Source organism: Emydura macquarii, unplaced genomic scaffold, assembly GCF_026122565.2.
Source record: "Emydura macquarii macquarii isolate MOO-44397 ecotype Brisbane River unplaced genomic scaffold, CSIRO-AGI_Emac_v2 contig_1451, whole genome shotgun sequence".
Taxonomy (NCBI): domain Eukaryota; kingdom Metazoa; phylum Chordata; order Testudines; family Chelidae; genus Emydura; species Emydura macquarii.
The window spans coordinates 20,870,732-20,883,611 of NW_027131588.1; the positions used below are offsets into that span (position 1 = coordinate 20,870,732).

General features: G+C 51.7%; 1 protein-coding gene across 1 annotated transcript in view; it reads right to left on the bottom strand.

Moving 5' to 3' along the window:
• The window catches only part of CORO2A (coronin 2A), a 47,330-nt gene that overhangs the window by 3,710 nt on the left and 30,740 nt on the right, over positions 1–12,880 (bottom strand). The window contains exons 2-9 of the mRNA XM_067553457.1: positions 12,086–12,286; positions 10,111–10,227; positions 8,542–8,691; positions 6,540–6,719; positions 4,833–4,949; positions 4,497–4,601; positions 3,294–3,390; positions 672–784 (exon numbers count right to left, since the gene is read on the bottom strand). Coding sequence (XP_067409558.1) covers positions 672–784; positions 3,294–3,390; positions 4,497–4,601; positions 4,833–4,949; positions 6,540–6,719; positions 8,542–8,691; positions 10,111–10,227; positions 12,086–12,286 — 1,080 coding nt within the window. The remainder of the gene's footprint in view (positions 1–671; positions 785–3,293; positions 3,391–4,496; positions 4,602–4,832; positions 4,950–6,539; positions 6,720–8,541; positions 8,692–10,110; positions 10,228–12,085; positions 12,287–12,880) is intronic.

Sequence of the window (12,880 nt, forward strand, 5' to 3'; positions counted from 1 at the left end):
TGCCAAACTAAACCCATCCTCAGAATGAGCCCTCCCCTCCTAGCAGCTGCAGTCCGTCGGCTCGGCTCTCACAACGCCGCGGCCCAGTCGGTGCCGTTGGCGGGTCAGACCGCTTCATTGCTCCTTCGCTCTCGGCGAGGCGCTGCTCACACGCTGGAACCGCCACTCGGCTGTAAATGCTCTCAGCTGGGGAGCAGATCCCCCCACAGAACACAGCTGCTACGGTCAGCTCAGCTCCTTTAGAGCCGGAGCCGTGGTAGACGCGATCTCCCACAGACTCCCGACCCCCCCCCCAGAGAAGTGCAGCAACCCAGAAGCATCCACGCTGCTACCCTGCTCCTGACTTTTATCCAGCGCCCCTTACCCAGCCTCGGCAACCATCAGTCTCCCTCCAGGTGACCCTGAGCCCCATCACTGCCCGGACCTGGCCCAGGTGGTTCCCAACAGGGTGATCCCCCAAAATAGCAGCCCCCAGTACAAAACGTACCCCAGTTATACCACCGTGAGCCCAAACAACGCACAGTTCATGTGTGGACGAGGTACTGCCTCACCCAGGTAGCTCCTTTCTCTCTTAGGCTCCAGGCCACAGAGCTTACACAGGAAACCCGCCCAGCCCCTGCCGCCCCCTCCACCGTGGTTGTGAGGCAAGGGGGCCGCTGACGCACACCTACCCGGCGCGGCACAATCATGGAGATGGGCTCAATCAGGCTTTTGACAGGGATAAGTTTGTAGAACCGGAAGATCTCGCAGGCCGACACGTCAAGGCCCCTCTTTGGCATGATTCCTGAAAGGGAGAGCAGAAGAAATGGCTGGCAGGGTTTGTAACAGAGCCTTTCCACCAGCAAACGCCCCGTGTGGACGTGCTGACCCTCCTGCCGGACACCGGCCCCTCAGGGCAGATACAGCCCCTTCCCTTTCCAAGTGAAGTTAGGAAGAGCACGGTGGCATGAAATGGACACACAGGTGTGGGGTCCCGGGGGAGTCCCCCTCGTTCTCAGTGACACAGCGTGGTTGGCTGAGTGTGGATTCATTCCGAACCAGACAGGCTTCAAGCACCCCATCTTCCAGTGACCCCATCTTCCAGTGCTTTGAGCAGGGGTTGGACTAGATGACCTCCTGAGGTCCCTTCCAACTCTAATATTCTATGATTCTATGACCCCACTGCATAGACATGGAGAGGGATGGGGCGGGTGGGTGCCAGGGATAAGAATACTGTGGGAGATGGTATCAAAAGCTTTGCTAAAGTCAGGGCATATCACGTGCACCGCTTTCCCCACATCCACAGAGCCAGTCACCTCTTCATAGAAGGCATCAGGTTGATCCGTTGGTCAGGTGGGTCCATGAACATGCAATAGCCCATACAACAAGTCCCTGCGTTTGTTCCAGGGCACAGCAAAGGGAGTGGGGATGCGCTGGGCAGAACCCTGCACCCAGACTCCAGGGTGCAATAGCCAAGCCAGGCCCAAGCAGCTACTAGCCAATTGCAGGAGTAACTGAAAAAACACACCCAAGCAAACAGCCAGAAGCCGGGTGGGGCAGGCTGCTACTTGCTCTGCAGCGTGGATCTGCCTTTCTACAGCTGTCATGAGCCATGGCTGCAGCTGGGGCTGGGTTTGGCCCTAAGTCCTCCACTGACTGGCGCCTCCTCCAGTCCTGAACTGCTGCTGAGCTCCTTGCCTTAGACACAGAGCTGACTTTAAGGTCACTGCCCCACTGCGTACAGTGGACTGGATTTTGGTAACACTGGAATTAAAGTCTTGACAAACAAATTTGACAGCATGTTTTGGATGAGGTTACAAGTTAGACGGATAAAGGTAATTGTGTTGACGTCCTGAAAGTTGCATGAGGTATGTGACTGAGTACCACATGAAATTCTGATTTAAAACTAGGACGATACAAAATCAATATGGCACATATGGAATAGATTAAAAACTGGCTAACTGATAAATCTCAAAGGCAATTGCCAATAGAAAATTGCCGTCCAGTGGGGTTCCACAGGGATGAGTTCTCAGCCCAATTCTATTCAATATTTTTAACAATGGTCTGGAGGAAGTTATAATATCCTGGCTGGTAACATTTACAGGTGACACAACGGGTGGAGTGGTAAATGATGATAAGGACAGGGCAGTTCTACAAACCAGCCTGGTTTGTAGTAGCCCGTGTCTTGACAAACAGATCTGACAGCATTTTTTGTAGGTCACATGGCCGGGGAAGCAGTGAGACTGATAAGAATTTAGAGAGCATGGGGGGAAACCAGCTGAACATGTGCTCGCAGAGCCAGGATGAGTCCTGGGATATGGTAACAGGGGAATGTCGCAGAGCAGTAGGGCGGTGCTATCACTATCACTGGGTAGACCATTACCAGATACTCTGTCAAATTCCGCAAGAGAGGGGTGTAGAATTGGGGAGGATTTAGAGAAGAGCGACAAGAATAATCTGAGGACTGGAAACCAAGCTTTTTATTAGAGGCATCAGGCGTTCAATCTACTTAACCTGTCAAAGAAATGGTTAAAAGATGATTTACACCATCTGTAAGTCCCCTTGAGAAGAAGATGGCTGATACTGAAGAACTCTTTAGTGTGTAGCAGGCAGAGGCACAAGGAGATCGCAGGCTGGAAGCCAAGTTCAAACTAGGAACAAGACGCACATTTTAACAGTAGAGGTAAATTTCCCCGGGAGCAGTTTCCCAACGGTGTGGGGATTCTCCGTCATTTGGAATCTTTCTATCAAGGCTGGGTGTCTCTTTCTAAAAGCTCCGCTCTAGATCAGCTGGAAGGTTTTGGGTTTTTTTTGGGGGGGGGGTGGCAGGGACTGCAGGGTTCACTGGGCGATGTTTTCTGGCTGGGTTCTGGAGGGGATCAGACTATATGGTGATAACGATCCCTTCTGGCCTATGAGTCCATGGATCTGTGATACCTATACTGTCATTAGAAATCTAGATCACATACCAATGGAGCGTGTGGGGTTTACATTATTGGATTCCATTTGCAAATACGGCACTTATTTAAATTTATTCCTGTTACTACTTATGTGTAAAAGAAATTGCTTCCAAAGCCTAACACACTGAATTACTGGGCCCAATTCTGATCTCACATTGTCATGTAAGTAGGTTTGTGGAGTAGCTGTATTGACATCAGTGCAATTTACAACAGTGTAACACCAGGTGAAAGCAGAATTAGGCCCCGTCTTCCTGCTAAAACCCATGGTATTGTAGGTCTGTCCTGCACTCCTGTTGGACTCCCACAGGGTGTGGGATTGGGCACCTAGCAAGATGAGAAACGCTGCAAACTCACCAATTCCTTTCTGTGGTAGAGGGGAGCGGAATTCCATCAGGTAGTTCAGGTATGGCTTCTCTGCGCTTATCTCGTAGTAGCGTATGTTCCCATCTCCCTAGAGATGACGAGAGAGAACACAAGGCATTGCTTAGTCCCTGCCGCAGAGGAAGGGGGAGGCCAAGGCAGTCACCTGATTTATCTTAGAATCACAGAATCCTAGAAGATTAGGTTGGAAGGGACCTCAGGAGGTCATCTAGTCCCACCCCTGCTCAAAGCAGGACTAACCCCAACTAAATCATCCCAGCCAGGGCTTTGTCAAGCCGGGCCTTAAAAACCTCGAAGGATGGAGATTCCACCACCTCCGTAGGTAACCCATTCCAGTGCTTCACCACCCTCCTAGCGAAAATGTTTTTCCTAATATCCAACCTAGACCTCCCCCACTGCAACTTGAGACCATCTTTTGTGAGATGGCACCCACCTCTAGATGAGGTAGCAGGTTTAGCTAGCAGATTTATTCCATTTTTTGCTTCCCTTCCTTTCCTATCCTTGGATCAGGGGCTGCTTTGCTCTGGTTCTACTGCAACCTTTGGTGCTGTGACACCCCCTTGCTTTTTCTCATCCGGCAGAATTGTTAGGAACCTGATTTCTCAAAAAGTTAGATACGCAACAAAGTGTGCAACTGTGCACGCAGCTGACATGTGCAAACACCAAAACTGCATGTGCAAATCAGGTCTCTAGCTGGCCAGGTGTAATAGCCGTTGTTTTACTGCCAGTGTGCACGCATAGATGCACAGTCCACATGTGCAGTGAAGTCACTGTGTGAAAATGAGGCACATTTCTGCATGCTCAGTCATGTGCCGTACTTGGACAATTGAGTCCAAAAGGTTTTTAAGAGCAGAGTGAAATCCCATCTTTTCAGCCTCACTTCTAGTGAGTGCAAGGGAAGTCTCTTCCTGCTACATTTTTGCTGAGCTTTGGAAAAGACTGTGGGATGCCCTGGAAGATGTGATTTTGCAGTTAACACTGAAGACCTGATTTACGATTAGTATCTGTCTATTATCCAGCAAGTGTCTTATTGCTTCATTGGGGACCTTCAGCTGAAGCATCTTCCTCAAGCAAGTGTAAATCAGCAGTGACTCCCCTGAAGCCAGTGGCATACAAGCAGTGTAGCTGGGAACAGAATCTGTGGTGTTAATGTGAACTCAAGGGAAAAGCACTTACCTTACCCACCACATACAGCATGTGAGTGTCAGAGTCGTAGAAGGGGAACAGCAGCCCCGACGAGCCGTCCAGATCCTCCTCAAGTAAAGGCACAGAAAGGTCACTCTGGACATGGCAAAGGAGAGAGAAACAGCCACTCTCAGAACCTTAGTGTCTTGCCTGAAAACGCCGTAGAGCACCTGATCCGATCTGAGCCCCACTCTTCCTCCACTGGACTGGTAAGGGTGGTGGCAGTTGGGGATTGGGGGTGTCCTATGCCAAGGGCCATGGAGGGAGGGACACACAGAAGTCTCCTCACACTTCTTATTGCAGGTGTGGAATATGGGTCTGACTCACCTGGTCCCAGAGTGCAATTTGCCTGTTATTCCAGCGGGACGTTCCAGTGGAGAGTAGCTTTTTCATGTTTCCCAGAAACAAAACTTTACTCACTCTGTGAGACTTGGAGCTGGCTTCCTGTAAGGAGACACGGAGCATGTTACTGTCCTGGCCATGTGGAAATCCAGGCATTTTTTCCTCGTTGCTGTCTGAAGCTTTTCAGAGTTTGCTGAGCAGAAAAGACACCAGCTGCACCCAGCTCCTGAAGTCCCACTGCATGAGGCTCTCACGGTGCGTCTGCCTTTCCTCACACAGTCCTCTGCTGCTGCAGGAAATGGCGGCCCTGCAACACGGGGCTGGTCTGCTCGGCCTGCTGCAGAAATGGCAGCCATGTGGCACAGATTTCAAAGCGGTCTAGGGCAGCAAAAGGCCCGACTCCCCGGGGGCCTTTTTGAAAAACCCAGCCATCGGCTCTACACTGCCGTGGGGCCCTGGGGTGGCTGCAGCTTGCTAGAGAGACACGTCAGAATACTGCAACCCTGCAAGCAGGAACGTTGCACCGGCTGTGGCTAGTGATCTGGTTTACTGGAGAAGCTCTTGGGTACGCAGTCCTTTGCGGACATCTGCACAGCGCGGCCCTGCACTCTCACCCACACAGTTAGAGAGGAACTATTCAAACAGAGCCAGGCGAGGGGACAGTACAGGCCTGGATCCCTTCCCAGCTATCCGCAGGGCACCAACCCCCAGTGTCTAGGTGGGAGACTAACACAAACACGCTGGATTTCAGGGGGCAGTTAGAGAAGAAGGGTATGAGGTTGCGACCCCCATTACCACGAGGAAAACATTTTTCATGGCTCATGAGATTGTATGGATGGGATGAGGGATGAGGGATTGTGGGCGGGAGGGGGCCTGTGTTACAAGTTTGTTCTGGGGCTGAAAACATTATGCTGGGGCCCTGGTGGCAAGAGGTGTTACTGAGACCAGATGGGTGAGGGGATGCGGCCGAGGTGCGTAGGAGCAACAGAAATCCCCGTCAGAGAACTAGACAATGCAGAGCGGGGAATTCAGGGGGTAAGTCCAGGCACTGCACACAGCACTGTTTGCCTCTCCTGAATGGCAGCCAGTCGCGGCTGGCCCCCAGAGGGAGATGCACAGCTGGAAGCCCTCGCCAGGCGCCATGAGCTGGCATTCTACCAACGCTCCATCCCTGGGCTCCGTCCACTCCCGGAAGAGGGCCACATTCCTCCCCAGTCGCTCTGGTTACATTGCAGGGACTAGGTGCGTTCTGCAGGTGGGGAAGGAGGGCAGTTAAGCCTCTGCTGGCCAATCGGGCCGCACCACGTCCGGAAACATCATGGAAACATTTCCATCGTTGGCTCTTTTGGAAAAAAAAAAAGTGCCTCTCCCCGCCTCCCCGAAGCTTAGGGCTCTGCTCCAGATGGCCTGCACTGCACGCTGGACAGACCCCAGTTCAGCGGGAGGGGTTAGCCAGACCGTTCTCTCTAATCCCAGGGAGCTGCGCTGGAGCTGGGCCAGCGCACACTGAATACCCAGCTCCAGGATCCGCTGTGCCGCAGTAGCCCTACGTCAGAGACCCTGCCTCCACCTGGCCCTTCGTGCAACGCTGCGCACAGGAGCGGCCACCCCGCCCGGGAATGCATCCGTGCGGAAGAAGAAGAGCTCTTACAGTCAGGCGCGCCGCGCATTGACCTCTTTAACCCCGCGTACCTGTATAACCGCTCCTGAGCGTGGGTCAAGGAGCCGGATCTTCCTGTCCCGGCAGGCCGTGGCTAGCAGGCTGCCATTGGTGTTGAATGACATGGAGAGGATCACATCCTTGTGGCAGCCGATTGTCTTCACCGGGTTTTGGATGAGGGCTTCCTGTGTGTCGAGGTTCCAGATCATGATCTGCGGCAAAGAAAGAAGCGCTCAGCGCCTTTCCCGCAAACCAGCCCATCTGACTGCCAGCAAGGCTGGGCCACGGGAGAGATGGGAGTGAAGTGCTGGAACTCAGGGTGGCCCAGGGAACTCGCACCCTTCATGGCCCAGATAAACTGCTTGTCTAGGGGCTAAAGAGCAAGCTCAGTGTCTTACAGCAATGTGTCAGAGACAAGCTCCCTGCCTCACCGAGCTGATGTTTCCAGGGCACGGGGAAATTGTTGCAGGGGAAAATGGGTAGAATGACGAGCATCCGATGAACATTAACATTAACTAAACTAAACCAACAACCACACCATGGGGGAGTGAATGGCATGCAGGGCCGTGACCCCGGGAGGGTCTGTCTGCACTGCAATCAGAGGGGTGACTGCAGCTCCTGTACACGTCCCCCCGCTAGCTAGAGTGAGGACCAGCGGCTAGGAAGCCATAGCCACGCAGGCCAGAGAAGCCCTCGCAGGACTTGTACTTGAGTGGCTAGCCCGTGTTGAAGTCTGTGCTCCTGGGGTTTCCCAGATACTGGTATCTGCTAGGTCAGCACTAGCTGGGGTATGTCTCCAGGAGCAGCCGTCATCCCGCTGATGACTGTGTGGACCCTTAGAGGAAAGGAGAGGTTCACGGAAAGTCTGGGAAGTTCAAAAGGCTCCTTTTTGGCGCTTGCACCAACGTGGTATCTACTGAAATACACAGCCAGGCCTGCAGTCTCAGCGGCCACACAAACTACTCCCAAACCAGCTCTACTCAAAGACACACCCAGTAACAGCCAGAGCACAAAAAGTAAGTTCCCGATAGGGCTGTCGGAAGGACTCAGACAGGACCGTGTGCTATTGCTATCGAAACACTGGGCAAAACTGGGATCGATTTAGCCAAAAGTTTTGGTTTGGAGGGAAAAAAGTTCAGATGACATTGAAATGTCCTGCGTTGACATCTTCAGAACGAAACATTGCCATTTTCCTTTCTCGGCAATATAACTGTGCTATCCTTATATTGTGTTATATTGTAATATACATAAAAAAGTTGAAATTGACACAAAAAGTGTTCTGATTGATCTGAAAAGATTGTTTTCCCCCCTGAATTTTCTTTTGTGAAGAATTGCAAATCTTCCAGGTTTTGTTCCTAACTGCAATGAAAACAGATTTCAAAGTCTCAACATCTGCCATGACGCGGAATTTCCATTCTCTGCCAACCTCGCATTCACTCGCTCTGCACCTTCAGCGCAGTCTGCCTGCCGCCAGGTTTCTCAATCTCGGGAAAGGCTCGTACTTATATACTCCCCTTATTTCCCAGCATGCTTTGCCCCAGCTCACAACTACAACATGGCTGTCCTAGGGAAAACATTCTCCTGCTTGCCCTGCTCTTCTGATGGAGAAGGAAAGAGACTGGCTGGAACGCCCAGCTCCCACGGCCTGAGAAGGCTGGGTGGGTCCCGCCGGCCTTGCTTGGGGAACCCCAGCTTTTGCCCGTGCAACCAGGACCAGCAGCACAAGTGTCTGTACCAACCCTAGCCTCTATGTGCTCTGCCCCACATAGGGGCGACCCACGCAGTAGGGCAGTGCTGGCGCCAAGAGGACTCTCCTCATACACCTTAAAGGGCCTGCCACAGAAAGCAACTCCACGGAGGAGTACACACAAAACTGATTGTGAAAAAACAAAGCAAGCACAGGCAACCTCTCCCCACAGATGCACCCTTTGGGTCCTTTGTCCCTCGCGTGGGCCTGAGCCGCACGTTCTGCCCCGCAACATCGGCAGCGGGTTGGAGAGGAGGGGCCGGCCCCGAAGAGCAACGCTCACTCACCTTATAATCATACCCGGTACTGAAGAGAATGTTGCGGGCCGTAGGATGCCATTCAAGGAGTCCCACCCTTCGAGCATGACCCAGGAGTTCCTTCCTCGCACTGGTGATGTTCCGTGTTAGTAGATGTTTGGGGATGTCCCAGATTTTCACCTAAACAGCACATAGCAGCAGAGTCTCTGTAAGTTTCCTGCTCTTTAACCCACAGTTCAATAAACTATTCGGCAGTGAGCCATCCTGTCCCTAAGATCCAGGCCAAGCGTACTGTCAGTGCAGCCAGCTGGGGATTATTCTCACGGGATGGGAACTAGGAGCGGCCCATTGTACTACTGGCACATAACCACATGGCCGCTTTAAGATGCACAGACACTAAAATAGGCCTGGAAAATACATTCTTAACAACTTCTCTCTCTTCCTGCCCTTTTAACTCTCCGGGGAGAATGTAAACTAAATGACATGACTCTTCTATGACCCTTATGCATCTTCCAGACCCTTGCTTCCTCTCAGAGCTAAAGACATACGTCGATTCCAACAGGTGAGACATTTGTGTGGGGATCATTAATAAAACTAAAGCTTAAGATACACAATTCCCAGGAAAGGAAAGTTCTCTGATTCTTGACAAAGAATTTTCCAACTCTTAGTTAGTTTCTCAAACCAAAGACTCCCATAATTTACTCATGAACGAGATTTCCATCTCACTCATAGACTCCAAGACCAGCAGGGACCCTTGTGATCACCTCGTCTGACTTCCTACATAGCATAGGCCAGAAACCTCCCCCCCGCCCCCAAATGATTCCTAGAGCAGAGCTTTTAGAAAAACATCCAATCTTGATTTAAAAATTGCCAGCGATGGAGAAGCCACCACAACCTTTTGTAAATTGTTCCACTGGTTAATTATTCTCCCTGTTAAAAATGTACGCCTTCTTTCCAGTCTGAATTGGTCTAGTTTCAACTTCTAGCCATTGGATTGTGTTCTACTTTTCTCTGCTAGATTGAAGAACCCATAATTGAATATTTGTTCCCCTATAGGTACCTACAGATGGTAAACAAGCCATCTCTTAACCTTCTCTTTGTTAAGCTAAATAGATCGAGTTCCCAGAGTCTCTCACTATAAGGCCTGTTTGCTAATTCTTTATGCAGTGTTATTGTAGCTGTGTGGGCTCCAGGATATTAGCGAGATAAAGTGGATGAGGTAGTATCTTTTATTGGACCATCTTCTGTTGACGAGAGTGACAAACTTTCAAGCTTACACAGACCTGAAGAAGAGCTCTGTGGAAGCTTGAAAGCTTTTCTCTTCCACCAACAGAAGATGGGCCAGTAAAAGACATTACCTCACCCGCCTTGTCTCTTTCTAATCTTTTAATCAATCTGGTCACTCTTCTCTGAAACCTTTCCAATTTATCAACATCCACCTTGAATTGTGGACACCAGAAATGGCCGCGGCATTCCAGCAGTGGTCACGCCAGTGTCAAATACAGAGGTAAAATAACCTCTCTGTTCCCACCCATATTTTGTATTCCCAAATCAGAGCATCAGCGAACCAAGTGACGCAGAGCGAGCAGGGACACTTACCGTGGTGTCTTCAGAACAGGATGCGATGACGAAGTCGTCGAACGGGTTCCACTTGATGTCCAGGACGTTTCCTTTGTGCCCGCACACCTTGGGGTAGTGCGGGTCGAGTTTGCCGGTCTGAAAAGAACAGCACGTCTTGGTTAGCTCGCTCGGAGCCGCTGCTTGGCCACAGAACAGCAGGAGGCCTCCATGCAGGCTGGCCCGAGAGCTGAGCTGATCTCCTGGCGCCTCACACAGCGAGACCCACAGCCTCTATTTTAACGTGCTCTGTTTGCTGGAAATGGGTGCATGCTCACCCATAGAGCCACGTTCTCCTCAGCTCAGTACACCGACCTGACCCCCCTTGTAGGCAGCGCTATGTCGGCAGGAGAGCTTTTTTTGTGCTGGCTGAGCCGACGAGCCACTGGGCTGGCCCCAAACGGTAATAACGAGGAAGGAGCAACCTGATTCCTAACCGGCAGCACAAGGAGGCTGGAATGGACTGGCAGGGACTTGACTGCAAACGAAGGGCGTCAGGAAGACACTGCAGCTCAGTGCCAACCTTTGCTAACGGAGCGACTCTGGGGAACAGGAAAGTGACTCAGCAGTGAACATAAGAACGGCCACACTGGGTCAGACCAATGGTCCATCTAGCCCAGTGCCAGGTGCTTCAGAGTGTGTGACCAAATGCACACCCTACACACCCCGAATGCACACCCTACACACCCCACAGTAAAAATCTTTGTACAAAACCTGCCTGGGGAGGTATCAGTTGAAAACTAACAATTTGCTGGTCAATTATAGCAAGGTGAATTGTATGTAGCTACATTATCTGTAAAGTTATGAATTCCCCCTGTGGCATGGGGCCCCGGGCAGTTACCCTGCTTACCATCCCCTAATGCTGGCTCTGCACTTGCGACCTCTCTAAATCTGTCCTGTGACCCCGCTGGGGGCTGCAACCCCACAGGTTGAAAAACACTGATCTAGATGAGTTGATGTACCCCCTGAAAGACCTCTGAGTACCCCCAGTAGTACATGTACCCCTGGATGAGAACCTCTGGTCTGTACAAAGTGCAGGCTGGTCTCCATATTGGAAGAAAAGATTAAAGGACTAGAGACCCAACTATCAACCCTGCGTTGCATCAGAGAAAATGAAGACTTTCTGGATAGACGTGGAGATTTGGCACTGCAGGCACAGCATGCTGAAGAATCGGTGAGGGCGGTGAAGTGGGGACTGAAGAATGGGGAAGAAAATTGGCAGTGTGTGACCTCCAAAAGAAGGAAGAGGAGAACCCATATACCCCCGATGCAGATAGAGGTAAGCAACCATTTCCAGGCTCTCTGCATAGGTACTACAGCAGAGAATTGTTTGGAAGAGTCACCTAGGGGAAGAGATCAGAAGACCCATCGATCAGAAAGTATGGGATGCATTGTCCTAGGGATAGGGCCTACCACACGACCACCACTCCCAAGAGGAGGAGATGAATGGTTGTGGTTGGGGTCTCCCTCCTAAGCAGGACGAGTCATTCATCTGCTGTCCAGACAGGGAAACTCGAGAAGTGTTCTGCTTGCCTGGAGCTAGAATTCAGGATGTGATGGAGAGTCTGCCGAGACTCATCCAGCCCTCAGACCGCCACCCCTTCCTACATCTCCACGTGGGCACCAATGACACTGTCAAGAACGACCTGGAGCGGATCACTGCAGACTACGTAGCTCTGGGAAGACGGATAAAGGAGTTTGAGCTATATCGATATGCCGAACCCTATTGTGCTAGGTGCTGTACAAAGCTGTAACAGACAGTTCCTGTCCCGAAGAGCCTCTGGCTCTACCATGCATTCTGCAAAACAGGCAGCAGCAATAACCAAGCCCTCCCCCTGTCAGCACAACCCTCTGGGATCCTTGCAGCTCCACCTTCGCATTCCAGCGTGGTAGATCTCTGGAAGGGACAGCCCATCCCCCTGTGCCCTGCTGGGCATGCTGAGCCAGCGCTCCTCACCTGATGGATGGGTATGACGAGGAAGGCCCCGCCGCCGGCGCACTCCGTCACGACAGCAATGAAGTGGGGGTTGACCGCACAGAAGTGGTTGTCGTGCACACTGCAGGTGATGGGGACGCAGTCGTAGCACTTCTCCTTGCTGGCAGCTTTGCCGTACACGTGGCGGAACTTGGAACTCCGGTACTGAGGGTGCCATGACATCTGCAGCCGTCAAAACACAAAGACAGGTGGTGAGGCCGGGACCACCCCCTGGTTCTCAGACGCTGGTTGCAATCAGTCCAATGCCACCCACTGACTTGTGCCTGCTTCCACCTGCAGCGCCATCAGCCCCCAAGACACACATGTCCAGAGTTCTGCGCCCTGACCTGCCCCTCCAGTGAGCTTCCTTTCCTCTATCTTGTGACCTCCTCTTGTGTCCCTTTCAGGCACTCATGGGCCCTTCTCCCTTTATCTTATGTTTCCCCTCAACCCTTCCCAAGGCCATCAGCACAGTCAGCCAAGCCCAGCCCTGCAGAGGAAGAGAAGAAGGTGATCAGGAACAGTCAGCATGGATTCACCAAGGGCACGTCATGTCTGACCAACCTGATGCCTTCTATGATGAGGTGACTGGCTCTGGGGATGTGGGGAAAGCAGTGGGCGTGATATATCTTGACTTTAGCGAAGCTTTTCATACAGTCTCCCACAGTATTCTTATCAGCAAGTTACAGAAGTATGGGTTGGATGAATGGATTATAAAATGGATAGAAAGCTGGCTAGATCATCGGGCTCAACAGGTAGTGATCAATGGCTCCATGT